At 43.9% G+C, this 27,909-nt stretch overlaps 1 protein-coding gene across 1 annotated transcript; it reads right to left on the minus strand.

The window, feature by feature from the left end:
- Positions 1–244: 244 nt before the first annotated feature.
- ADAM28 (ADAM metallopeptidase domain 28) lies at positions 245–24,950 on the minus strand. Its single transcript, XM_056508682.1, has 24 exons — positions 24,802–24,950; positions 22,372–22,472; positions 21,703–21,779; positions 19,909–19,987; positions 17,250–17,326; positions 16,210–16,405; positions 15,707–15,769; positions 14,774–14,845; positions 13,943–14,112; positions 11,532–11,616; positions 10,871–11,001; positions 10,396–10,573; positions 9,183–9,272; positions 8,151–8,346; positions 7,261–7,363; positions 6,673–6,829; positions 6,063–6,143; positions 5,510–5,588; positions 3,683–3,773; positions 3,257–3,353; positions 2,281–2,343; positions 2,053–2,130; positions 845–907; positions 245–760 (listed from the first exon to the last, which is right to left on the minus strand). The coding sequence occupies exons 1-24, from the start codon at positions 24,848–24,850 to the stop codon at positions 728–730; spliced, it is 2,409 nt and encodes an 802-aa protein (XP_056364657.1). The 5' UTR covers positions 24,851–24,950; the 3' UTR covers positions 245–727.
- Positions 24,951–27,909: the final 2,959 nt, after the last annotated feature.

Consider the following 27,909-nt stretch of genomic DNA (forward strand, 5'->3'; position numbering starts at 1 on the left):
ATGGGTTTTAAAGAACTCAACAATTATTTCCTGTTCAGACAGAACTTTAATACAGAAATCTCTGTCAATACATTAATTACAGCTCATAAAAAAAAAAAAAACAACTTCTGGGTTTTAAAAGCCCAGTCAGACCCAGGTGGAGATTCCAATCTCCCCCTGGCTCAAATAAAGCAGCAATTCTCCAAAGAGGAAGGAAGCTCAGCTCTTCCAGTAATCCTCATCCAACACAAGCTCACTCCTCCAGTGGACTGAAAATCCATCACATCCCTGTTTTGCATCCTCAGCATGGAATTTAAGGATTGTGGGGAGAATCCAGTCCAAAAATATTCCCAGAGCCACTCCCCTGAGGACACAACTGCTGTCCCCAGGGCAGGAAAAGTTTGGTTTTTTTCTCCAGGAGAAATTTTTGTGTTGCTGAGTGCAGAGAAAGGCTGGAAAAAAATCCAGAAATGGAGCAAAAAAAATAAAATAAAATAAAATAAAAAATTTAAAAAAGTTTGCCAAACCTGCAGCAGCCACGCTGGTCCCAGAGGAGCAGCTTCTGTAACTTACTCCCAGTTTACACCTCAGTGCAAATCTCGGTGTCACCTCCTCTCTGCCTGGAATCCCAAATCTTTCCAAGCAGCTCTCAGTCAGTTCTTAAGGAAAACAGGGAGGTGGTCTGGGATGCCTTGGCCAAAAAAGTGGAGGAATGGAGGGAAAATTGTCCCTGGAAACTTGGGGTGTCTCAGACCCTGGGGTTCATCGGGGGCTTCAGAGCCTGCGTGGAAAAGGAGCAGTGAAACGCCAGCAGCGAAATGCGGGAATTCCAAACCCAGGGAATCGTTATTCCCAGAGGAATTACCTGCGGGGGAGGCGGGGGTCTGCCCTTGGGAGCGGGCACGGCTGGAGCTCTTCTCTCTGCAGCCTGCAATAAAAACGGGTTTGATGTCACCGGGACAAACTGCACAACCTCCCTCGTCCCGCAGCTTTCCTGCTGGGAATGCTGGAAAGGGACAGGAATCACCCGGCCATGTGCAAGGGGCAGAAAAATACAAATACAAAGGTCTGTTCCAGGACACACTGAGCTATTCTCATAGATTTAAATATATTTTGAATACATATATTTAATTTAATTAGTTAATATATTTAATATATTACATTAATATATTAATTATATATATTTATAATATTATATTAATATATTTATATTAATTATACATGTTTATAATATATTAATATATTTAGTATATTTAAATAAATATATTCTCATATATTTAAATAAATATATTTAATTTAATTATTTAATATATTTATATATTTATATTAATTATATATTTAGATTATATTAATATATTTAATCTATTTAAATAAATATATTCTCATATATTTAAATACATATATTTAATTTAATTATTTAATATATTTATATTAATTATATATTTAGATTATATTAATATATTTATATTTATTATATATTTATATTAATTATATATTTATAATATATTAATATATTTAATATATTTAAATAAATATATTCTCATATATTTAAATATCAATATCCAAGCTCGCAGAGTGGGGTTTAAATGTGGTTTATAATCAGTACACGGGGATATTTTATATTCTATACTTTATATTTTACATTTTGCATTGTCCTGACCCATTGTTTGTGCAGGCAGCACCCACAGCTGTGTCACCAGGGTGAAATGGATTTTACAGCCTCATAGCAGAGGAACATCTCTCAAATGCTGAGATGGTGAATATTTGAGGCAGGTATTTTCTTTTGATTAGGCTGGTTTGGGTTTATTAATGAGGAAAAAAAATCATTCTTCTGGGTTCTTACAAATGTAAGACCCACCACATCTCAGTAGTAAAGCCACTCACTGTTTAAGTGTTTACACCTGAAATCCCTCTTGGTTTAAACTCCAGCTTCTGATGCCTTGGAAAATTCCCTGAATAATGAGGAACATTTGTGCAGTTTAGGCCTCCTACCCTAAAATGATTTTAAATTTTTATTTTAAATCACAGTCAGAAGCTGCAGATATTAATGGGAATCTGCGGGGCTGTACTCACAAACTTCTCCTCGGGGTGCAAAGAGCCGGGTTTGGTGGCAGGAACGGGAGGCGGGGGACCTTTGGGTCTCAGGGCAGGCTGGAAAAAACCAGAATATAAAACATTTTAACCCTCTGCGTGCCGTGTGTGTGTGTTCCTGGATATGAAACCGCTGCAAGGGGCTGCGATGTCCCTTTGGGATCGCCCCCGGGGGGTTGTGATGCTCCCCGAATTCCCGGGAATACTCACGCTGTGCCGCGGGGGTTTGTTCTGCTGAGGTGGAGGCACGGGAGGAACTTTCTGACCAATGACCTGCGAACAGAGCGTGTCTCACCTGGGGCTCATCTCGGATTTATCCGCGGCTGTCCCTGCCCTGAGCCTCCCCGAGCCGGGATTCCCGGCGCTGGAGCTTCGGGAATTTGGGAATCTCAGCTCTGTCCCTTCAGAATTATGGGGATCTCGTGCTGGGGTAGTCAGCATTGTCCCTTCAAAATTCTGGGAATTTTGTGCTGGGATTCTCAGCACTGTCCCTGCAGAATTTTGGGAATCTCCTGCTGGGATCCCCAGCACTGTCTCCTCAGTATTTTGGGAATCTCATGCTGGGATTCCCAGCACTGTCCCTGCAGAATTTTGGGAATCTTGTACTGGGGTTCTCAGCACTGTTTCTTCAGAATTTTGGGAATCTCGTGCTGGGATCCCCAGCACTGTCCCCTCAGTATTTTGAGAATATCATGCTGGGATCACCAGCACTGTCCCTGCAGAATTTTGGGAATCTCATGCTGGGATCACCAGCACTGTCCCTGCAGAATTTTGGGAATCTCATGCTGGGATCACCAGCACTGTCCCTGCAGAATTTTGGGAATCTTGTACTGGGGTTCTCAGCACTGTGTCTTCAGAATTTGGGAATCTCGTACCGGGATCCCCAGCACTGTCCCTTCAGAATTTTGGGAATCTCATGCTGGGATTCCTGGTGCTCTCCCTTCAGCATTTTAGGAATCTCATGCTGGGCTTCTCAGCACTGTCCCCTCAACATTTTTGGGAATCTCGTGCTGGGATTCTCAGCATTGTCCCTTCAAAATTCTGGGAATTTTGTGCTAGGATTCTCAGTGCTGTCCCCTCAGTATTTTGGGAATCGCATGCTGGGATCCCCAGCACAGTCCCCTCACATTTTGGGAATGAGAGGGACGTGCAGCCCCTCTGGACAGTCCCAGCTGTCCCTGCTCACCTGGGCAGGTGGCACCAGCACGGGCTGCTCCCTGCAGCTCTGCTCCTGATCCACAAACACCTGGTTGGTGGCTCCGGGTCCCCTCCTGCTCTGGTGGCTGTCAAAGATTTCAGATTTTTAAATTTCAGTTAACTGAAGAAAAAACCTCACAGCTGAAGCCTTGCCTTACTCCTGCTGGTGTTCTGTCCCACATCCTTGATTTCTTTCTTCCCTTCATTCATTTGGGATTATTAAGGATTTATCAAGAGCTCCACTTCAACTCCTCCATCCCCTCCCAACCACGGGATTTCTGAAACACAAATCTCACGGATCTTCCTTCCTTTCCAGAGTCTAATTCCCCCACCCCCATTGCAAGCTCTGCTGAAAGCCCTGCAGGGATTTCCTGGCTTTGCTTTGCGGGTTCCAGGTGGATGTGGGAGGATTTACCTCTTGTGGGAGCCTCGGAAGCGGCTGAGCAGCACGGCTGCAACTGCAGTGACAGCCAGGACAGCCAGCACCCCGGCAGCCACAGCAACGCCTGCAGGGACAGAAACAGAGCTGAAACACCCCAAAATCACTGAGGGACAGAAACAGAGCTGAAACAGAGAGCAGGGACAGAAACAGAGCTGAAAACAGCCACAGCAACGCCTGCAGGGACAGAAACAGAGCTGAAACAGAGAGCAGGGACAGAAACAGAGCTGAAAACAGCCACAGCAATGCCTGCAGGGACAGAAACAGAGCTGAAACAGAGAGCAGGGACAGAAACAGAGCTGAAACACCCCAAAATCACTGAGAGCAGGGACAGAAACAGAGCTGAAACACCCCAAAATCACTGAGAGCAGGGACAGAAACAGAGCTGAAACACCGACAGCATCGCCTGCAGGGACAGAAACAGAGCTGAAACAGCCCAGAATCACTGAGAGCAGGGACAGAAACAGAGCTGAAATACCCCAGAATCACTGAGAGCAGGGACAGAAACAGAGCTGAAACACCGAGCAGGGACAGAAACAGAGCTGAAATATCCCAGAATCACTGAGGGACAGAAACAGAGCTGAAACACCGAGCAGGGACAGAAACAGAGCTGAAACAGAGAGCAGGGACAGAAACAGAGCTGAAATACCCCAGAATCACTGAGAGCAGGGACAGAAACAGAGCTGAAACAGCGAGCAGGGACAGAAACAGAGCTGAAACAGCCCAGAATCACTGAGGGACAGAAACAGAGCTGAAACAGCCCAGAATCACTGAGAGCAGGGTCAGAAACAGAGCTGAAACAGCCCAGAATCACTGAGGGACAGAAACAGAACTTAAACATCCCAGAATCACTGAGAGCAGGGACAGAAACAGTTCCTACAATCACTGAAGAAGGGACAGAAACAGTTCTTACAACATCAGAGAATCACTCAGGGCAGGGATAGAAACAGTTCTTAAATATTAGGGAATCAGTAAGAGCAGGGGCAGAAATATTTCCTAAAATCACTGAGGGCAGGGACAGAAGCAGTTCCTAAAACATCAGAGAATCACTGAGGGCAGGGATAGAAAAAGCTCTTAAATATCAGGGAATCACTGAGAACAGGTACAGAAAGAGTTCCTAAAACACCACTGAGAGCAGGGACAGAAACATTTCCTAAAATATCACTGAGACCTGGGACAGAGAAAGTTCCTAAAATCAGTGAGGGCAGGGAGGGACAGAAACAGTTCCTTAAACATCAGGGAATCAGTGAGAGAGAGCAGGGATAGAAACAGGTCTTAAACATCAGGGAATCACTGAGAACAGGGACAGAAAGAGTTCCTAAAACACCACGGAGAGCAGGGACAGAAACAGTCCCTAAAATCACTGACAGCAGGGACAGAAACAGTTCCTTAAACATCAGAGAATCACTCAGGGCAGGGATAGAAATAGCTCTTAAACATCAGGAATTACTGTGAGCAAGGACAGAAACATTTCCTAAAATCACTGAGGGCATGGAGGGACAGAAACAGTTCCTAAACACCACTGAGAGATGGGACAGAAATACTTCCTAAAACAGAGAATCACTCAGGGCAGGGATAGAAACAGTTCTTAAATATCAGAGAATCACTGAGGCAGGGACAGAAGCAGTTCCTGCCCAGCAGAATCGCTGAGATAGGGACAGAAACAGTTCTTAAACATCAGGAATTACTGATAGCAGGGACAGAAGCAGTCCCTGCACACCAGAATGACTGAGGCAGGGACAGAAACATTTCCCAAACACCAGAATTACCGAGGCAGGGACACACCCGAGGCGTGGCACTCACCGGTGAGGGCTGAGGAGCTGTCGCAGTTCGGGGGTGCCCAGCCCTCCTCACACTGGCACTGCAGCTTGTGGTCACACACCTGGGGACACACAGGGACACCTCAGCTGGGGGCTCCAGACACTTTGGGGGGCAGAAAGGTTCATTCTTATTTTTTTTTTAATCTCTCAGTTTATTTGGCCTGAAATTTAGCACAAAAAGGAGCAATTTTGGGTCATGCAGCTTTTGCTTCTGCAGTGAAAGCTTCACTGCAGAGTTAATCTGTAGGTCCCTGAAAGGTCAAATAAGAGGAGAATTCTTTTCCCCAAACCAAAATAACCTAAAAAAGAACAGCTGTGATACCACAGCTCATGGGCTGTGTCCATCTCCAGGGCAGAAATAATGATGCTACATCAGGTAAGATGTGTTTTCATAAATTTTTTTTCAAGTTTCTGACTCCCCACATTTGATAGATTTGTATCAATGACTCAAACACTGCCAGCAAGGAGGTCTGAGGCTGATGTGCATCATTCCCTTGGGGTTTGAAAGTGCATGGGATCAAATGCTGGTGTCTTACAGCATGGCCAGAGCACTTGGCAGAGCAGTTGGTGGATCTGAAGATCTCCTCAGCATAGACACACTCCCCGTGGCTGCACACCTGAAATGGGAGCAGAGCACAGGGATTTGGAGCTTCAGGACAGGCAGAGTTTGCATTTTATGCTGGGAGGGGATGGAGAGCAGCAGGAGACACAGAACCAGCTCTGGGAATCCCCTTCAGAAGTGAGAGGTGAGGGGTTAATTTTCCATTCGGGTGTTTTGGAGAAAGGGGAGTGGCAGAGATGTGCAGACATCACTCCAACCCCTCATCCCTCCCTTCCAGGTGGGAATATCCAGGGAAGTGACTGGAAACAGCACCCAGTGATATCATGGAAATAATTAAATGTAATAACACATGAATGATCTCCCAACCCCTCACACAAATCTTTGTGTCAGTGAAGGGAATAAAGCCTAAAGAAATGGGAATGGTGCCAATTCAAATTTAGGGGTTTTTTTTGTTTGCTTTGCTGCTTCTTTGGGATAAAAGTTGAGAAAACAGATCAGCAGAAGTTTGGGATCCACTCCTGTTTAAAATGTAGGAGAGAGAATTACACAAACAAGACTGAAAGAGGGGGAAAAATAAAACTCACCATGCCATTGCCACACTTGGTTCCATCCAGGATCATGCCGGGGTCCTCCTCTGCCCCCCTGGGGAAGCTCCCTTTGCAGGAGCTGAAGGACAGCAGGCTCCCATCCCGAGGCATCTCCCTCCCTCCAGAGCAGTACAGCTTCCCACACAGTCTGTCCCTGCAGGAACAGCACTGTCACCCCGAGGACACAGCCCAGGAGAGCCCCTGAGCTGCTCCCTGCTGCCTGAACTCCAAGGAAATGGAATTCTGGAAACGCTGGTGTGGAGCAGGTTCTTAAATCTTATTGGGGAACACAGATCCATTCACAGAAAAGAGCATTTAACTGATATTCCCCATCCCAAATTCCCTGGAGTTTTCCCCACACACTCGTCCATCCCTGATCTCTGTGCCCACCTTTGCCCTCTCACCTCATGGTTTAAATCCACTTTGCTTAGAAAAAAGAAATTATTAGAAATTATTTCCTGCAGTTTTCAGACAGAACAAGAAGGAGCACAGCCCTGTGCCACCCAGGGCATTCCTGTCAGTGGGATTTGGGTAGGAATGGCCTCTCTTCCCAGACCCCAGCACATTCCACACCCCAGTGCTCACTTTTTCTTGCATGGGAGGTGAGTGCCCTGCTCCTTCCTGCAGTATCCAAAATAGGTTCCCTTCTGGTTCATGTTGTAACAGGAGGCTGGGCCCTCTGTGGCCTCTGCAGGGGGAAAAAGCAGCAGGATGAGACTGGGAGAACTGGGAATATCCCATTCCTGCCTTTGCTTAGCAAATGGATTTCCCAAAAAAAGTGCCTGTGGACATAAATGGCTTTCTGGCATTTCAGCCTCAGGGAGAGCTCAGAGCCCCTTGCAGAGCCCAGAGGGGCTCCAGGAGAGGTGGGGAGGGACTGGGGACAAGGATGGAGGGACAGGACACAGGGAATGGCTCCCACTGCCAGAGCAGGGATGGTGGGATATTGGGATGGAATTCCTGACTGTGAGGCTGGGATGGAATTCCCAGAGAAGTGTGGCTGCCCTGGATCCCTGGGAGTGCCCAAGGCCAGGCTGGGTGCCCCTGGCACAGTGGGAGCTGTCCCTGCCATGGCAGGGGGGGCACTGGATGGGATCTCAGTTCCCTTTCAGCCCAAACCATTGCCCACTTCTAGAAAACTCTGCTCTCAGAAGCACCAGACGTGCCAAATTTGGCTGTTAATTTGAAGGACAGCTATTTCCTCTTCCTGTCTGGCCAAAACCACTTCCCCAGCTCCATCCCAGCGACCTCTGATGCGTTCTGCAAAAGAGGAATGCACTCCCCACTTCCCATTTCTCTGGAAGCACAGAGCACCCCAAGCTCTGAGTTACAACCATGGGCAGTGGGAAATATAAAAATATAATTTATTATGCTATTTATTTTTATGGATGGGCTGCTCCTGAGGATTTGGAGGTGCAGAATTCCCTTCTCTGGCTGCCCTGTGACCAGCCCCAGGTGATGTTTGGGGTACTCACGTGGCCCGAAGGCAGCTTTGCACTGGCTGTCCCGGGTGGGACAGGTGCCCATGTAGCAATACCCCTCCCCAAAGCTGCAGGGGTGCCCGTTGACCCGGAATCGATCCTCAGGGCAGCTGGAGGAGCTGCCTGTGCACATCTCAGCCAGGTCACAGTCGTGCTGCACCGCCCGGCACACCGAGCCCGGCTTCTTGTACTGAGGGAGGGAGGGGGGAAACGCCACACTCAGCACCCAGCTCCTCCACACTGCCCAAAAACACCCAGCCGAGCCCGGGAGGAGCCGGGTCCGTGCCTCACTTCACCCTGGATGTGTCACTCACGGGGTTTTGGCCTCTCCTGGCACAGCTTTTGTGGCCAAGCCAAAGGACTCGTTTCTCCAGGCTGGGGGGCACTGAGGGAGATGATGGTGCTGGTTTGGGATGGACTGGGGGGCAGTGACAGGGTCTGGGGAGCAGCTGGAGCTGTGCAGGGGGGGTTAGGCTGGATTTTGGGAAAGGCTGGATTTTGGGAAAGGCTGGATTTTGGGAAAGGTTCTTCCCCCAGAGGGTGCTGGGCACTCCCCAGGGAATGGGAATGGGAATGAGCACAGCCCTGAGGCTGCCAGAGCCCCAGGAGAGTTTGGACACCACTCCAGAGACACCCAGGGTGGGATTTTGGGGTGTCTGTGCAGCACCTGGGTTGGATCAATGATCCCACAAGCCCCTTCCAGCTCAGGACACTCCAGGATCCCATGACAGTGCCCTTGGCACACAGGGGGTCAGCTCTGGTGGCAGGTGAGCTCCTGCTTTATCCCAGCAGGGATGAGGAGCTGCAGAGGGGAGGGGTGAGACATTTTTTACAAGGAAATTGTCTCACCTGGCAGTTTTTACAGGGAGGGGTCTCACCCAGCAGTTTTTACAGCAAAGGGTTTCACCCAGAATTTTTGCAGAGAAATTATCTCACTTGGCAGTTGTCACAGGGGAAGGGTCTCACCTGGCAGATTTTACAGGGAAATTGTCTCACCTGGCAGTTTTTAAAGGGAAATTGTCTCACCTGGCAGTTCTCACAGCAGTCCCCGTGTGCACAGGCAGCTCCTGAGCTCAGCTTGCAGCTCTCAGGGTCACAGCACTCGTTTGTGCACTCCTGGGACAGAAGCAGCAGTCAGGGCTGGGGACAGGGACACCAAACCTCTGTCCCTGGCTGGGATGGAAATCTAGGACCTGGCCTTGGCTTTGTTGGGAAGCAGCTTCCCTAAAATCCCAGGGTCAGGAGGTGGCAGCTGTGCAGGGAGCTCGGGGTTAGAGCTGAGCCCTGGGGATGGTTTTGTCCCACTCTCAGTTCCTCTGTCACCCCTTCTGACAAACCAGGGCTTTGTCTTTCCCAGCACTCAGCACGTCCCCAGCCACCCCAGCTCAGCAGCCTGGTGACCACAATTTCTACTTCAGCAAGATCTGTGTCCCCCTCAGAGCAGCTGCTGTGCAAACAAACAAACCAACAAACAAACCAACAAACCCCTTTGCCTTTCCCAGTGTCTTGGGTTGCAATGCAGGATGTGACCAAAAGTCTGGATTCTGTCACCAGCTGTTAAACCAGCTGGGGCAGTGACCCTGATCTCCTGGCACACATTATCTGCTCATGGGCCATCTTTAAACCAGCTGGGCAATCATCTTTATCTTCCCACAGCCCATCCTCCCTCCAGGAGATATCTCCTGTTAATGGCCACTGAGTCCCAGGGCATGACTGATAAAATTCCATCATCCCACTGGGAGATGCTCCACCCAGGGGGAGGAGCCAAACATTTCCTACCCAGATAAAAACTGAGATTTGGAACACCAGAGCAGCCTTTTCCACTGGATCCCAGAGGAAAACCAGACCCTTCCACATCATCCCTGGAGCTTCAGAGGAAACTGCACCTTCTCCAGGAGCACTGCTCCAGCTGAACCACATCTGCCCCTGCAGGAGGATGCAGCCACCATTGAATGGGACTGTGCCAACACCCTGACTGACTGACGGGTGTCAGCTTGGATTCTGACTCTGGCAGGGTTGGGATTGTTCTGTGTAATACTGCATTTCTATTTTAATTTTCCTAGTAAAGAACTGTTATTCCTATTCCAATATCTTGGCCTGAGAGCCCCTTAATTTCAAAATTATAATAATTTGGAGGGAGGGGGCTTACATTCTCCATTTCAAAGAGAAGTTCCTGCCTTTACTGGCAGACACCTGTCCTCCAAACCAGGACATCAGGGATTCCCCCAGTGCCAGGTACCTCAGGAGTGCCACAGTCACATTCCTCTCCCTTCTCCACAAATCCATTCCCGCAGGATGCAGGGGCAATGATGCTGCTCAGCGCTGGGATGTTGGTCAGGCACCTGGGCATGTCAGCCAGCATGAAGTTCTCAAAGCTCTGCAGGCTGCAGGAGCTGAATTCCTTGGGGATCACGGAGCTGTGGTGGGAAAACAGGAGGAGTGATGGATTGGAACAGGCAAGGAGGAGAAACACACCTTGGGAGAGAATTGGAACTCTTGGGTGTGAACACTTTTATAAATATACAGGCACTAAAGTAATTTTGGGTTGGGTTTTTTGTATAGTTTCTGTCTGGAAATATCTGTCAATGACCAGAGATTTCATCCATTTTTTTTTTTAATTAATTCAAATGGAATAATCTCACCCCTGCCCCAGTTTGAGAGCTGCCAGCTCATCCAAACCCCATTTTCAGCCCTGTTTTTCCCCCCAGCCCCACCTGACAGTGTCTGTCATGATGCAAACATCATCACTGCAGGAGCAGGCCTCGGTGTCGTGGCTCATGCCCAGGTTGTGCCCCATCTCGTGGGCCATGGTGGCTGCCACTGCAATCTCGTTCCTGTTGTGGTCCTGGGGAGCCAAGCAAAGCTGTTGGTTATTTCCATGAGTATTTTATAAGAACCAAAACAAAAAACACAACAGTTTTTCTTCAAGTGGAATTATCCTCCTGATGCACGAGGGGTTGTGTGGTGCTCAATCCATCTGTGCATCTCTTTGGATTGTATTTGATTATTTCATAAAGATATTTATTAAATAGATACCATGGAGGTTTTCTTTACCCCCTGCACTTAATTTGAAATAAAATCCCAGAATCTCAGAATGGTTTGGGTTGGAGGGGACCTTAAATCCCATCCAGTTCCACCTATCCCAGTTTGCTCCAAGCCCAGCCTGGCCTTGGACACTTCCAGGGTTCTAATTGGGATTTTTTACAATCTAATAATGAACCAGAGAACTGAAAGTTCTAAAACTGAAAAATTAAAAAACTGAAAGTTCTAAAACTGAAAGTGCCCCAAGCCCAACAACATTCACACAGGTTCTTCACTGCCAGAGTGAAAAAATCATAGGAAAGCTTTTAAAAATGAAATAAAAATGGATCAGACCTGGATAATACCTGCAGAGTATAAATCACTGCATATGGATTTGAGGAAGGCCAATCCAATGGTGGTTCCCTCGAAGTCCAGGCCTCTGGAAGGAAGCACAAGGGCACAGTGAGATCCAGGCACTGCCCAGGATGGGCTCTCAACTCAGGGAATTTTTCCAAACCAAACTGGAGGTTTCATGTCCAGCTCCGCATGGAATCTCACATCTAATACAATATTTAATTTTATGGCCCTTGCAAATAAAATAAAAAAAAAAGAATTGAAGCAGTTTTCATTTTAATATTTGCTTAAATTTTGTGGTGGTTTATCAGATTTAAAGCATCTCTTGGAGTGTAAAGAGCTCCAAATGCAGCAAAGGGATGAGTCAGGACCTCTGGACATGAGACAGAAAAGTGAGGTCAGTGCTGGTTTAATTTGGCATTTCCCACATTTTTGGGGAAATTTAATTCATCATTTCCCATTAAACTTCATGTTCTGACTCTTCAAGTTGTCAGACTTTGCTGCAGTCCCCAGGACACTCAAATTTTGTGAGCAAAACCAGAAGAAGAGTCTCAGATAAGGGAAAAGTTCCCATCCCCTGGTTTTTGCAGGGATTCAGCTGGAAAGATTGAATTCTGTGTCCTGGCAGGAATTTAGTTGTGCTCCAAAAAAACAAAACAAAACAAAACAAAACAAAAACAAAAAAAAAAAAAAACAAAAAAAAAAAAAAAAAAAACAAAAAAAACCAAAAAAAAACCAAAAAAAAATTAAAAACCCAGAGAAAGAGAACTGGAATTTTTTTAATTTATTTTTTTTCCCCTGGAATTGGTACAAGACAATTTTGGAATGGGTCAAATCCAGGTCAGGTTTGTTCCACTGATTGGTGACAAATTTTAAGGAATAAAAATAGCCTTGAATGTTTTGTGGGCAATTTTTATGGAATAAAAAACGCCTTGAATGAATTTGGTGAGTGATTTTTAAGGAATAAAAAGGGCCTTGATTGTGTTGTTGATCAGTTTTAAGGAATGAAAATGGTCTTGAATGTTTGGTGAGTAATTTTTAAGGAATGAAAAACGCCTTGAATGCATTTGGTGAGTGATTTTTGTGGAATAAAAAAGGCCTTGATTGTGTTGTTGATCAGTTTTTAGGGAATAAAAATGTCCTTGGTTTTGTTTGGTGAACGATTTTTAAGGAATAAAAAATGCCTGGAATGAGTTTGGTGAGTGATTTTTAAGGAATAAAAACTGCCTTGATTGGTGAGTGATTTTTTAGGAAGAAAAAAATGCGTTAATATTTGATGAACGATTTCTATGGAAGAAAAAATGCCTTGAATGAGTTTGGTGAGTGATTTTTAGGGACTGAGAACAGGGAAGTTTCAGGGAAGTTTCAGGGAAGGGAAGTTTCAGGGAAGTTTCAGGGAAGTTTCAGGGGAAGGGAAGTTTCAGGGAAGTTTCAGGGAAGTTTCAGGGAAGTTTCAGGGAAGGGAAGTTTCAGGGAAGTTTCAGGGAAGGGAAGTTTCAGGGAAGTTTCAGGGAAGTTTCAGGGAAGTTTCAGGGAAGTTTCAGGGAAGTTTCAGGGAAGGGAAGTTTCAGGGAAGGGAAGTTTCAGGGAAGGGAAGTTTCAGGGAAGAAGTTTCAGGGAAGAAGTTTCAGGGAAGTTTCAGGGAAGTTTCAGGGAAGTTTCAGGGAAGTTTCAGGGAAGTTTCGGGAAGGGAAGGGAAGTTTCGGGAAGGTTCGGGAAGGGAAGGGAAGGGAAGGGAAGTTTCGGGAAGTTTCGGGAAGGGAAGGGAAGTTTCGGGAAGGGAAGTTTCGGGAAGGGAAGTTTAGGGAAGTTTCAGGGAAGGGAAGGGAAGGGAAGTTTCAGGGAAGGGAAGTTTCGGGAAGGGAAGGGAAGTTTCGGGAAGGGAAGGGAAGTTTCGGGCAGGGAAGGGAAGGGAAGGGAAGTTTCGGGAAGGGAAGTTTCGGGAAGGGAAGGGAAGGGAAGGGAAGGGAAGGGAAGGGAAGGGAAGGGAAGGGAAGGGAAGGGAAGGGAAGGGAAGGGAAGGGAAGGGAAGGGAAGGGAAGTTTACGGGAAGGGAAGGGAAGGGAAGGGAAGGGAAGGGAAGGGAAGGGAAGGGAAGGGATTCAGGGAAGGGAAGGGAAGGGAAGGGAAGGGAAGGGAAAGGGAAGTTTCGGGAAGGGAAGGGAAGTTTCGGGAAGGGAAGGGAAGTTAAGGGAAGTTTTGGGAAGGGAAGGGAAGGGAAGGGAAGGGAAGGGAAGGGAAGGGAAGGGAAGGGAAGGGAAGGGAAGGGAAGGGAAGGGAAGGGAAGGGAAGGGAAGGGAAGGGAAGGGAAGGGAAGGGAAGGGAAGGGAAGGGAAGGGAAGGGAAGGGAAGGGAAGGGAAGGGAAGGGAAGGGAAGGGAAGGGAAGGGAAGGGAAGGGAAGGGCTCTCACGTGATAAGCTGAGCGTTGTCGTTCCTCTTCCTCTTGAGCAGCTCCGCCAGGCGCCACTTGGAGAAGGTGTCCAGGGTGAACCCCGCGCTCCTGCTCAGGGGACACTTGTCCCCATCTGTCCACACCTCCAGGCCCACCAGAGCCACGTGGGTGTTGATGGATTTATAAACCTGCAGCAGAGAATTCATTAAGCACCAGTCAGTTACAAATTAATAAAAATTAAACAGCGCCGCAGGTGCTTGGGTCATTTCCCACTCCAATATCACTCCAGGTCTAACAAAGCTTTTCCAAGCTCTGAATTCCAAAAAAGTCTCACTAAATAAACCAGGAAATCTGATTTCCCACCACATTTCAAACAACTTTTAAATGGGTTTAAAGTACTTGAAAATTCCAGCAACTTTGGAAGAAATTTGACTTGGCAAAAAAAAAAATCAAGAATCAATTTATTCTTTTTGAAACAATCATTCATTTGACAAGTAATTAGAAAATATCTTAATGTATTGGTAGAAATAATTAAAGTATCAGCATAAATAATTAATCTAGGAGTAAAAATAATTCTTATTAAAATTTCATATCTGAAGGCAAAAACCAGGAGAATAAATTACCATGAAGTTGAATTTTCATTCATTCCTACACATAATAATGAAAATTTATCATGTTTACAATAGAAAGAATTTATAAATCACTTGGATTTCAACGGTTTTCAAGTGAGAAACAATTAGAAACCACTTGAATTTCAACAGCTTTAAACAGAAAAAATTATAAATCATTTGGATTTCAATCATTTTAAATAGAAAAAAGTGAATTTCATTGCCACTTATTTGCTCTCACCGTGTTGATGTAGTTGACTATTCTAAATATCCTTTGTCTTATTTTTTTAACATCTTCATCATATTTCTTGTACTGAAAAGGCAAATACAGCATGTCAGGAAAAGGAGAGGGAAAAGGGAATTTATCAGGAAATAAAGATTCGTTTGCAAACCATGTATAAAAAAAAATCACACTTTATATAAAAAATTATGTTTGATGCAGGATTTTATCAGATGTTGGGTTTCAGTATCAGCCCCTTCCAAAATGTGAATTTCTGTGTTGGGTGCAGAGAAGGAGTTTTGTGGGTCCTGTCCAGCTCAGGATTATCCTTTCAAAATCAGGATATTCCAAATCAGGATTATCCCTTCAAATCAGGATATTCCAGATCAGGATATTCCAAATCAGGATATTCCAGATCAGGATTATCCCTTCAAAACCAGGATTATCCCTTCAAACCAGGATATTCCAAATCAGGATTTCCCCTTCCAAATCAGGATATTCCAAATCAGGGTATTCCAGATCAGGATATTATCAGGATATTCCCTTCAAAATCAGGATTATTCCTACCAAATCAGGATATTCTAAATCAGGATTATGCTTTCAAATCAGGATATTCCAAATCAGGATAATCCAGATCAGGATTATCCCTTCAAATCAGGATATTCCAGATCTGGATTTTCCCTTCCAAATCAGAATATTCCCTTCAATTCAGGATTATCCCTTCCAAATCAGGATATTCCAAATCAGGATATTCCCAATCAGGATTATCCCTTCAAACCAGGATATTCCAACAGGACAAGCACTGCAAGGTCTTCTCTGAATTCTTATCATCTCCAGGTAGGAATTTCAAATAAAATCCCTTTTAGAAATCCCGTTTCCCAGCCAGGCTCAGAGTAACCTCATTGCTCTTGTAGGAGCACAAGAACACAAAATAAAAATAATTCCAAAACTCACCAAAGCATTGTCTGCAACGATGTAGAGCTCCAGGTACTTCCTTGCTTTCAGGTAGGCTTTCATCTAAAGGAATCATTTATTTAAAATTATTTTTAAGAACTTTTCCAATCCCAACCTCTGCAGCTTCCAAGCTGTTTATTAATTATTGAGGGGATTTCTTGTGCAAGTCATTCAGAAGGGACTGGTTTGGGTTGAAATTATAAGAAATAGGATGGATATTTAAATTTTTATTCAGAAATGGAAGGTAAAATAGATATTAATGAGTATTTAGGTGTTAAAGGTGCACTGGGCACCTGTTAACCTGTTAAAGGCAGGAGGGTTTAACTCAGCTGCTGACTCTGAAATCTCAGATCTGGAAGATTTTGTTTGGGTTTTTAAGATCTGACCCCACTTCCTTGTGTTTAAACAACACCCCAAGTGGGATTTGTGCTATTTAGAGATTCCCAATAGCCACAAATTCCATTTTTTTTTTAATTTTTTTTGGGGGGACAGCCATGCCTTACCTCAGGGCTGTTGCTGGATTTGAAGATGTCGTTGATGGGGTTGCTGGAGTCCTGCTCCCACGAGTTGTTGAGCAGCCCACAGGTTTTGATGGGCTCTTGTTTCAGGGCCTCATATTTATAAACCACGTGCTCAGCCCTATCTGAGCCTCCCAGGGGCTCGATGAGGAACTTCTGCCCACGGGTCTCAAAGTAGCCACTGAAAAAATGGGTTGGAATGGGAGATTTTGGGTCATTTATCACAAGCATAAAGACCCCTGGGATATCCCAGCAGCCTGAGGCAGAGTGCAACACTTTAGGAGCAGAAATTGGTTAATTAGTGAATAAATTGGAAGAGTTGGGTGATTTCAGTCAAAGTGAAGCTGGGTTAGGAATTAATTTGATTGAAATTTTGAGGGGTTTGTGCTGACAGAAGTGATTGAAAAGTGGATTTGGTTCCAGTGGGAAATTCTCATTTGAGGTGAAAAGCTGAAATATTTTAGGAGTAACTCTTTTTCTCCTTTCTCCCTCTGTTTTTCTTTGGGAAACAAGTTCCAAATCCAGAATAAAAGATCAGACTTCTTCCCATCCTGATTCTTTCCTATTGGTGCTGCCTGGAGAGGCTGAGCTGGAGCAGAGACTGGGCAGAGCAAAAGGGATAAAATCAGAATTTATGGAAAGGATTCACCTTGGGCAGTGCAAGAGCCTGGATGTGGCTGCACCCAAAACAAATCCTGGTCATGAGTTTCACACTTTTATAAGTTTTGGTTCATCTTGGGGTCAATTATCCAACCACAGCCCAGGTTATGAAGTCCCAAACCCTTCCTTTGGCCATTGTTTCTGATTTTTGGGTACCAGTTTTCCTTGATTCTCTGGCTGGGAAGGGATTTTTTTGTCCAACTCCTTTGTGAAGAGAATTTACTAACAAACACCTTCCTAACACCTAACATGAAATTTCAGAGTTACTCACTAAGCAGCAGAGATTCTGAAAAGTATAAAAGCCAAAATCCCAAGGTGTCACTGGAACATTTATCCCAAAGTTCTGCTCTTGGCACCTGTCTCACCTGAGCCCTGAGCAGGTGCTGATGCTTGCCACAGACTCAGCATCACCCTCCACGTGGCCTCCATAATAACAGTGATCCTGGGGGGAAAAAAAATCCAATCTCAGGTCAGGGTGACTCTATTGGATCCAGCAATTTAAAAAAAAAACAAATTAAACTCTACAAATTACATTAATCTTCACTACTCGAGGGAGTCTTGATTAGGGTCCCATCAGGAGATGCTTAAAAGGGATTTTAAAAGTTCATGAGTGTTTCCATGTTTGCTGTGGACCCATTATTTTTATCTTTCAACACATAAGTTGTGACAAAAGCCAACAATTCTGAGCTCTGGCCAATGCACAACACAGAAAAATAAGAATATTCCCACTCCCTGCTCCAAATTAAGCACACACTGCTGGGTTCTGCTCAATTAAGTCCACACCAAATGGTTTCCTTGAGCCCAAATTTTAAGAAAAGGCTCTTTAATTACCTAACAGTTAAATGCATTAATTTCAGTGAGATTAAAATACAGATATTATATTAAACATGGGTAGGGGAAACTGTTTTGGGATTTAATTGGCTCAAGGATTTAAGATTTCTGTGTTCAAAGAGATTCAAAGTCACTGAGGGGTTGTGGAAAATTTTACCCACAGAGTTTTCCTGAATGGAATTATTAAGAATCTGTATCCAAACCTTTATTCCTTGTGGATTTTGTTTTCTTGTGGGTTTTGGTTTAGCTTGATCATTTCTTTGTTTTCCACCACGAAATGCCAATTTTTGTTACAGGGAAAAAAACATCCACAAAGGAAAAGTTACTGGGGGAAAGTGGAGGATTTATCTCCATCCTTTGGGGATACGAGAGGAAAAATTTCTGATTTCAATCCAATATCCCCAGGGTAGGAATTCCCTGCTCAGCACAGGCAGGGCTGTTGGAGTTTGTCTTTATTCAGGTTTTTGACAGGATTCATTCAGGGAGTGGAAAAAATTGGAGCAGTCAGAAAAAAAAAATAAAAAATAACCATCCCTGAGTTATTTATGCACATTTGTTTCATTCAGAATCCTCCTAATTGCTCCTAACCAAGAAATTCACTCCTAACTATGAAAATTTGGCTTCAAATTCCAGGTGGTGTCGTTGAAACACATCTCATGAGCCTGGAGGAGAACTTCAGGTGGGAGCTTTGGGGAAGAGCAGCTCACAGCGAATTAAAAAATCCCTGTTTGCTGCAGGTGCAGAGCTGATCTGTCAGGGCTCAGAGGAGGCAGCTGGGCTCAGCTGCACAGAGTGTGGCTGGAAATGTGATCTGGGAGGAAATGGGGATTTATCAGGCCCAGGATTTATCAGGCCCAGGATCTCCCTGGGATCAGGGCCCGGGTCGGTCACGGGGCTGGGCACGAGGAGCAAAGTCTGCACAGCAAAGTCGGGAGGTGGGAAAGCTTTGGGATGGCCCAAAAGGCTGGAATTGCACCCAGAAACTGCTCAGAGCTGGAGGCCAAGCCACTGAGCTGATTCCCAGCAGGCACAGGTGACAATCCCAACTTCCCCATCCCTCCAGAGCCACCCTGGATGGCTTCAAACCTGGATTCAAACTGGATTTCAAACCTGGATTTAAACCTGCATTCAAACCTGGATTCAAACTGGATTTCAAACCTGGATTCAAACTGGATTTCAAACCTGGATTCAAACCTGGATTCAAACTGGATTTCAAACCTGGATTCAAACTCGACTTCAAACCTGCATTTCAAATATGGACATCAAACCTGGATTTCAAACCTGGATTCAAACCTGCATTCAAACATGGACATCAAACCTGGATTTCAAACCTGGATTCAAACCTGCATTTCAAACCTGCATTTCAAACCTGCACTTCAAACTGCATTTCAAACCTGCATTTCAAACCTGCATTTCAAACCTGGATTCAAACCTGGATTCAAACCTGGATTTCAAACCTGGATTTCAAACATGGATTTAAACCTGGATTCAAACTGGATTTCAAACCTGGATTCAAACTGGATTTCAAACCTGGATTCAAACTCGACTTCAAACCTGGATTCAAACTCGACTTCAAACTTGTATTTCAAAACCTGCATTTCAAATATGGACTTCAAACCTGGATTCAAACATGGATTTAAACCTGCATTCAAACCTGGATTTCAAAATCTGGATTTCAAATATGGACTTCAAACCTGGATTCAAACTGCATTTCAAACCTGCATTTCAAACCCTGGATTCAAACCTGCATTTCAAACTTGGATTTCAAACCTGGACATCAGACCTGCATTTCAAACCTGGATTTAAACCTGGATTTCAAACATGGATTCAAACCAGACTTCAAACCTGGATTCAAACCAGACTTCAAACTGGATTTCAAACCTGCACTTCAAACTGGATTTCAAACCTGCATTTCAAACTTAGATTCAAACCTGCACTTCAAACCTGCTCTTCAAACCTGCATTTCAAACTTGGATTTCAAACCTGAACATTAAACCTGCATCTCAAACCTGGATTCAAACCTGGACTTCAAACCTGGATTCAAACTGGACTTCAAACCTGTACTTAACCTACATTTCAAACCTGCATTTCAAGCCTTCCCTTGCTGTCTCACATCTCCCATTATTTCCCAGATCCATGATTCTCATGTGAACCCAAGGCTGGAAGCAGAAGGGAAATCCCTTCCAGTCTTACCTTGATGCCAGGAGTTGTTGTTATTTGTCGACCATCAGCAGAATAAAGAGTTTCAGAATAATCCCCAGCCAGGAGATCCCTGCAAGGAGCCAAGCACAGTCATTATTCCAAGGAAATTGTGGCCATGAAGGAATGAGGTGATGACACAGAACCCTGAGGATGTGGGGAATTCAAACAATTACTCAGGTTATTCTTAGTATCGGAGAAACTCAGAAGCAAAAGCTGCAGGGAGGGGAATTCTGCTTGCTCATAATCCTTGCTCAAACAAAAAGACTTTCCCAAAAGAAGAAAGCAATTCAAGTCTGCTGATTTCATTGGGATGAACTCATCTCCTGGCAGATCTGGGTGCAAATGTATAATTACATAATGATTTGTAATTTTTTTTTTTTTTTTTTTTTTTTTTTTTTTTTTTTGGTGCTTTTTACATCTTCCCAAAAGCTGCTCACCTGCAGTGACTCCTGTTTGGGCAACTCTCTTCCCACTGCCACAATCCCATTGCTCTTCAAAGAACAGGATTTAGTACAGCACCATTTCCCTCCCCCCACTCCAAATATTTGGATTAGATTAAAACAGGGGCAAGCAGTTAATTAAAGTCTGTATTTAACCTGGATTGATTATGGCACTACTGTATTTGCACTGCCTCCAAAGCACCCATTAACCCAGACTTGTTGGAGTGTGTGTCCATGTTCTGCTGCAGCCAGACTTTCCATTTCCAGGAAGATTTTGTCAGTGCCAGGTTATGTTTGGTTACTGCAGGTTAAAATAGTGCTAAGGTAAATATCTATTATCAGTTTACCTATTTCACTATTTCTCTGTTTCTCTATTTCTCTGTTTATCTGTTTCTCTATTTCTCTCTTTCTCTATTTCTCTCTTTATCTATTTATCTATTGCTTTATTTCTCTATTTAATCTATTTCTCTATTTATCTGTTTCTCTCTTTCTTTCTTTCTCTATTTATCTATTTCTCTGTTTCTCTATTTCTCTCTTTCTCTATTTCTCTCTCTCTCTATTTCTCTATCTATTTATCTATTGCTTTATTTCTCTGTTTCTCTGTTTCTCTATTTCTCTGTTTATTGCTCTATTTATCTGTTTCTCTATTTCTCTCTCTCTCTATTTATCTATTTCTCTCTCTATTTATCTATTTCTTTATTTCTCTGTTTCTCTATCTATCTATTTATCATTTATCTATCTCTAGCTCTGCCTATAAAACAGGGATATTTAAATACAGAACCACAGAATGATTAAGGTTGGAAAACACCTCCAAGATCATCAGGTCTAGAATCCTGGAATGGTTTGGGTGGGAAGGGACCTGAAAACTCTTCCACTACCCCAGGTTATCCCAGCCTGGCCTTGGACACTGCCAGGGATCCAGGAGCTCCTTTGGGAATCCCATCCCAGCCTTTCTCCACCCTCACAGGGAGGAATTTCTTCCAAATCTCTAATTTAAACCCTCTCTTGCTCAGTTTAAAACCATCCCACTTGTCCTCAGTTTACAACCAACCCACAGACTCTTTGTGGTCCCAGAAAACTTGGGAAATAACAGAAAAATATGAAATATGCATTGGGTGGAACAATTTAGAGGTAGCAGGAGGGGCAGTGCCTCCATCATGTCACTGTCCCATCCCAAACCCTTATTCCACATTCCCAAAACACTTTTTTTTTTTCTTTCTCTCCCCTTTTCTTGCCTTGCCACTGAAATGCTGCATTTACCAAAACACTTCTGCTCCAATTTCTGGTTTTTGGCATCCTGACCAGCCTGCAGTGAGGAACAAAGGAGGAGCTGAGCTGAACCCACCGATTTTTTTGGAGCTGCAGCACCACTTCCTCTCCGTTGGCTTTGATCCCATACTTCACTGTGTCATCATATTTGCTCTGCAAACAGATTTAAGTGTCAGAAAATTCTCTGCTGCAGCTCCTGGCCTCGCCAGTGGTGTTTTTGGAACACCAGCCGTGGTTTTTTTCCTCCTCCTCTCACCAAAAAGGATTTTGGCAGGAGCAGGGTAAGCAGGAGGTTGCTGTGTTTGAGGGGTTTTAATTGGAGGAGCAAATTGGACTTTGCAGATTCGTTTTTTACCTCCACAAACACAAATCCTGCCTGCCTGGGGAAGGGCTGAGGGGATGTTTGGGTTCAGACACCCTCTGGAATTGCACAGACCATGGCTGCTTTTAATTATTGGTTTAATTTAATCCCAATTAAAGTGTCCAGAGGTTATTAAAACTCTGAGGAGTATCAAACCCCACATCTGTGCAGAGACACAAGTGGAGAAGAGCCTGAAGGATTCACTCACCAGGCTCAGCTCCTGTTCCCAAAACACCACATCACATTTTTAATTTTGGAGGAGCAAATGTTTGCCCAAATTCTCTTACCCTTGCACCCCAAGGGTGGTTTAGCTCCAGAAATCCTTCCCCCTGTCCCAGAGCCACCCAAGAAATGCCACCAAGGAGTGATGATCTCCTTTCCTACCTCTGGGTTTGCTCCCACACTCCTCCTGTGCACCGTGTGCAGCTTCTGGGGATAAACAATTTCATATTGCTCAGCTCCAGAGAACTTCCCTCTGCTGCTCCCTGGGGAGAAACAGATGGGGATTGATGAGAACATATTTTTAATTTCATTTCATGGCTGGCCAGGTGGTTCTTTGGGGTTCTTGCAGCATCCTGTGCTCCTGCTTTGCCTCCATGGTGTGACCCAACACCAGAGGTTTTCACAACCTGGATTTTGGAGGAGTTGCCCTCCCTGGTTAATTCCAGGTGTCCAAATATTCCCTGCAATTCCCTTTGTGTTTTTTTTTCCCCCAGCTCTGAGCAGTTCAAGCCCCAACAGGCCAGCACTGCCTTTCCCTCTGCATTTTGAATTAATGACATGAATTAGTGACAGGAATTAATAGATTTGGGTTTGTGGAATGAACAATCTCCAAACTTTATCACGTGTCTGACAGGCCCAGACTGCCCCTGCACCAGCAATAATCACATTCCTGCTCTGGAAGGCTTTGGCACATAAATAATTGTGGCAGAGCCTGAAGAGAGGGTGGTAATAAAAAAATAAAAGGGGCAGCAGAAAGGTGGGGGAAAAATAATGGGAGATAGGCAGGAAATGAGGAAAATCTTGAAGGTGAAAGGAATTCAGGAGGTTCCTTAACTCACAAAACTTTTTTGAGTGAGTGTAAAGAGCTGGCTGAGGAAATACAAAGCTGATAAAGAGAATTTCTTTGTATTTTCTGCTCTGAAGAAAACAAACGTGGAGCAGAGTGAATTTGGGGCCTGGCCTGCAGGGGTGGGCACACCCAGGCAGCTGGGGGCAGATTTTGGTAAAACAGGGTTGGACAAACCAAGGCAACAGCAGGTTTTAGCTACCCCTGGACTCTTTAATCTCCTAAAAAAGGGAATTTCAGCTGAACTGGTGAATTCTTGAGAGCCTGCATTTGAAAAATTAACCAACACAACAACAAAAAAAAAACCTAAAGTGCCCAGAAAGCAAATGAAACACCTCAAAAACAAAAGAACAGAGCAGCTGCCATGGGAATTCCTGCCCCAGGGCCAGGTTTTCCAGGAGAGAGGCCTCCAGTTACTGTAATTTTCTCTCTGGAACAGGAGAGCCCACCCTCATGCAAATTGTCCCAGTAAAACAAAGAGATCCATTCTTTTATCATTGATTTATTTGATCCAACCCTTTCCAAAAGTAATTGCAGAGCAAAGCTGGTTGTATCTTGATAAAGAATTTGATTTAATGGTGCAGAGGGATCCTGTGTCAGCTGAGCACGTGCTGGGAGCAGCTACCAGGTGTAACTTTACTACTGTGGTTTATGGGTTTTTTAAGCAATTAATTATATTTATTTTTTAAAAAAACCTGCTGTTTTTTCAGATTTCTCTCCACAGGCCTCAGGTGGAGCAATCCCAGGAATATTTCAGGCCTCTTGGAACACAAATCCCCAGTTTTATCTCTCCACACCCTTTGTGCAATTCTAGCCCAGAGAGTTCAAGTCAAGGTGAGGCTTAAAGGGAGGCTCAGGACTAAACTCATCCCTTGCCTGCAATGTGAACTAAACAGAATTTCGAGGAAAACTGGTTGGTTTTGTTTGGAATGAATCCTTTCTTCGAGGGAGTTTTTTTAATTAGTGCAGTGTCTTTGCTATCTTCAGGAAAGAAAGGAAATTCCTTACATTATTTGTAATAAGGAACAAATAATTGTGTGTTTTTCCAATGGTCTCAACTAGTAAAAAAATCATTAGGGAGGATTTTATTGAACAGTTTTATTGGACAAAACAACAGTGAAGTTGTTTTGTTGAGGTAACAAAGATAACACCTCACTGGTCTGCACATTTTCAGATATTCTGTGCAAAAAAATAAATAAATAAAAATTATAGATTTGTGCCTGAATACTGATTTTATGTTTAATTATGGATATTAATCCTGTGCATGTTTGTGCAGGCCAAGCCCTGAAAAATCCCATTCCCTGTTGACAAGAATTGAAAGAAATTGTGGGGGGAAAAAAAGTGAGGTCTGCTCAGGTGGAGTCACTTGAATACAACCTGAAGCATCATGCAGATAAACAAAGTGTGTTCAACACTTTAAATCAGGTAAGGTAATTGAATTAATTCAGAAATTTGTTATTTTATGACCAAAATGCTGCTAAATTGCTGTGATTGGGTATGAAGGGTGAGCATTGCTTTACTGGCAGTGGTGGGTCTTCAGGCAATTTATGGCCACTTTCCAAACAAGTAAATGCTTCTCTGACTAAGGAATTACAGAGAATTGCTTTGCACACAAAATCCCAAATATCCCCAACTCCACTTCCCAATTTTTGACTCGCTGTCCCTCCCTATTATCCAGTTAATTAAAAATTCACACAGCGTTACCCACAGCAAAACCGAGAGGACTGAAACAAAAAGTGCAGTACCTTGCTGGAGGAAATGCAGCAGCAGAGCAGAAATGAGGAGGATTTTCATGTTTTGGGGTGGCTGAGGGTCTGTGGGGTGGGAATGTGGCGTTCCCAGTTGTTCCCAGTTGCTCCCAGTTCGCAGCTGGCCCTGCCCAGGAGCTGCTCTGGGCTGTGACTGGGAGGCAGGACGGGCTCAGCTTTATTCCTGCTCCTGCAGGAGGAAGTGTTTGCTCAAGGTGTTGCACAACACCAAGGCACAGAGTGTCACAGCCAGGGGAGTTCCTGCTGCTCGCTTCGTGCCCCAAAACATCGGGCTGGGATCGATCCCTGCTTGGGATTCGCTTCCCTAAAAACGGGGGAAAGAAAATTAATTACATCGATAAATCAGTGATTGTGGAGATTGGAGCTGTCATTGAGTTACAGAACGGTTGGGCTGGTCCTGATTCCATCTATTCGTGTTCTGGTTGATAAAAGCTGAAAGAAAACCAGGGGAATGTCAAGGAGCAAGAGAGTTCCCAGGAAGTTTGGGGTGAAATAGGTCAGCAGGGCTGGGGGTGAAGCTGAATTCTGGGTATTTACCCCAGAACCTGCTCAGTGAATCACTGGCAGAACAAACACTGAGCAGAGCTTTGCTGCCCTGTCATCCCTCTTAGTAATGTTTGTTCCAGGCTCAGGTGATTAAATAAAGGAGGCAGAGCAATGAATGATCCAGGTGAGTGCTGGCCAATAATATTCCAAAAATCTCTGCCAAAAAAGGAGCCCGTTGACTCAGCTGTAATGAAGGAGTGATATCTTTATTGCTGCAGGCCACAGGTGTCAGTGCAGAGGTGCTTTGGAGAAAGTGAACTTGTCATGGGTTAAAATGGTGGTTACAGAGTACAGAGAACTGGAATGGATCATCTGGATATGAATTTATATTCATATATGGCAGTGTCAGCAATACACACAGTAATTTATATATTCATAATTTATGTTAATTTATAAATGAGTAAATATATCTATTTTTAATATAAATTTATATTTCTATACACACAACACAGTAATTCATATATTCATAATTTATGTTAATTTATAAATGAGTAAATATATCTATTTTTAATATAAATTTATATTTCTATACACACAACACAGTAATTCATATATTCATAACTCACGTTAATTTATAAATGAGTAAATATATCTATTTTTAATATAAATTTATATTTCTATATGGTAGTATCAGCAATGCACACAACACAGTAATTCATATATTCATAATTTATGTTAATTTATAAATGAGTAAATATATCTATTTTTAATATAAATTTATATTCATATATGGCAGTGTCAGCAATAAACATGACACAGTGATTCATATATTCATAATTTATGTTAATTTATAAATGAGTAAATATATCTATTTTTAATATAAATTTATATTTCTATATGGTAGTGTCAGCAATACACATGACACAGTAATTTAAATATTCATAATTTATGTTAATTTATAAATTAGTTAATATATCTATATAAATCTACAGGGGAATTATATCCACTGGAGAATTTCAGTGCCATTACCCTCCTCATATAAGCATTGGCAAATAACTATTTCTCTGTTGAAAAGTTCTGATTTTTTGGGACATTTAAAGCCAAACTTTCCCCTTAGATCTTTGCTGGATCTCCAGACGTTCTGGGACAGATTGGGAGCTGCAAACAGATGGGTTTGGGCTTGTATTAAGTGTAGGATGGTGTTAATTGATAATTTTTGGCAGCTGCTTGTTTGGGACACTTCAATCAAATATTTTAACTCGTTGCCATCCCAGGTTAGGAAAGAGACCTGCAGGGAAAGAATTCATGAAGGATTTGGATATGCCCAGGTGCTCATCAAGAGCTGCTGAAAAATCAGGCAGGAGCTGTGTCATTAAATTCGGGTTGGTGGACAATTCAGTGTTTTAAACATCCCATGAATAAAAATGAGCTGGGCATTCTTAGACTGCATCCTTGCCTCCCAAAAAAAAAAAAAAAAAAAAAAAAAAAAAAAAAAATTAAATAATAAGGAGAAATAACTGTGAACAACTGGTTTAAAAAACAAGTGGCTGCTGGCCAAGCATTGATCTCAGCTCATTCTCTCTGCATGACGCAGGTGAAAATGATGTGTGACCCCTCCATCTCCAGAGTTAATGCTCTTAATAATGGATGGAAGGCAGAGTTCCGTCCCGACAAAGGGCTGGCAGGAAGGAGGGAATGTGAAGCGATGAAGCTCCTGGGGAGACTTGAAAGGGAATGGGATGTAATTTCCGTTAGTGACTGGAAAAGCTTTTGATGTTCCTGCCCTCGCTCCAGCGGTTCCGGAATAATCTGAGCATGGCTTCTCCCCCTGGAGGTGCTCACAGAGGTGTCCCCGAGCTTGGGATATTTTTTGCATTCGTTAAGCAATTGGGCAAAGTCCAAGTGAGCAGTTTTCATGTTCCCAGGAGGGTAAAATTGGATGGCAAGTTTGTCTCAGCGTTTAGTAACTGAATGTTGGTGGGTTTAACCTAAGTGCTCCCTGAGCAATTAAAAGAAAAAAGCATAATGTGAATTTCAGCCTTAAACAGAGGATCTGAACAATAGCCTGGATTGAAAAAGGAGAGTTGTATGGGAAGCACTTGGCAAAGTTCGGGAAAATCCAGGTGTGAATCACTTCTCTGCTTCTGCCTTGTCCCACAGTTCATGTTCAACGAGAATTGGAAAGGTACTGAAGCACCAAACAGGGATTTTCAGGAGTAAACAAATTCTCATTTGTAGAGCCTCATTCAGCCACCCCTGAGCCCCTGAGACAGAGCTGAGCAGCTGAGGGCCAGGATGTGCCTGGTCCTGTCCTGGTCCTGTTCTGTTCCTGGCTCTATTCCTGGTTCTGTTCCTGGTTCTGTCCTGGCTCTATTCCTGGTTCTACTCCTGGTTCTGTCCTGGCTCTATTCCTGGTTCTATTCCTGGTTCTCTTCCTGGCTCTATTCCTCGTTCTGTCCTGGTTCTATCCTGGCTCTATTCCTGGTTCTGTTCCTGGCTCTATTCCTGGTTCTATTCCTGGTTCTGTCCTGGCTCTATTCCTCGTTCTGTCCTGGTTCTATCCTGGGTCTATTCCTGGTTCTGTCCTGGCTCTATTCC

Source organism: Oenanthe melanoleuca, chromosome 22 (genome assembly GCF_029582105.1).
Source record: "Oenanthe melanoleuca isolate GR-GAL-2019-014 chromosome 22, OMel1.0, whole genome shotgun sequence".
Classification (NCBI taxonomy): Eukaryota; Metazoa; Chordata; class Aves; order Passeriformes; family Muscicapidae; genus Oenanthe; species Oenanthe melanoleuca.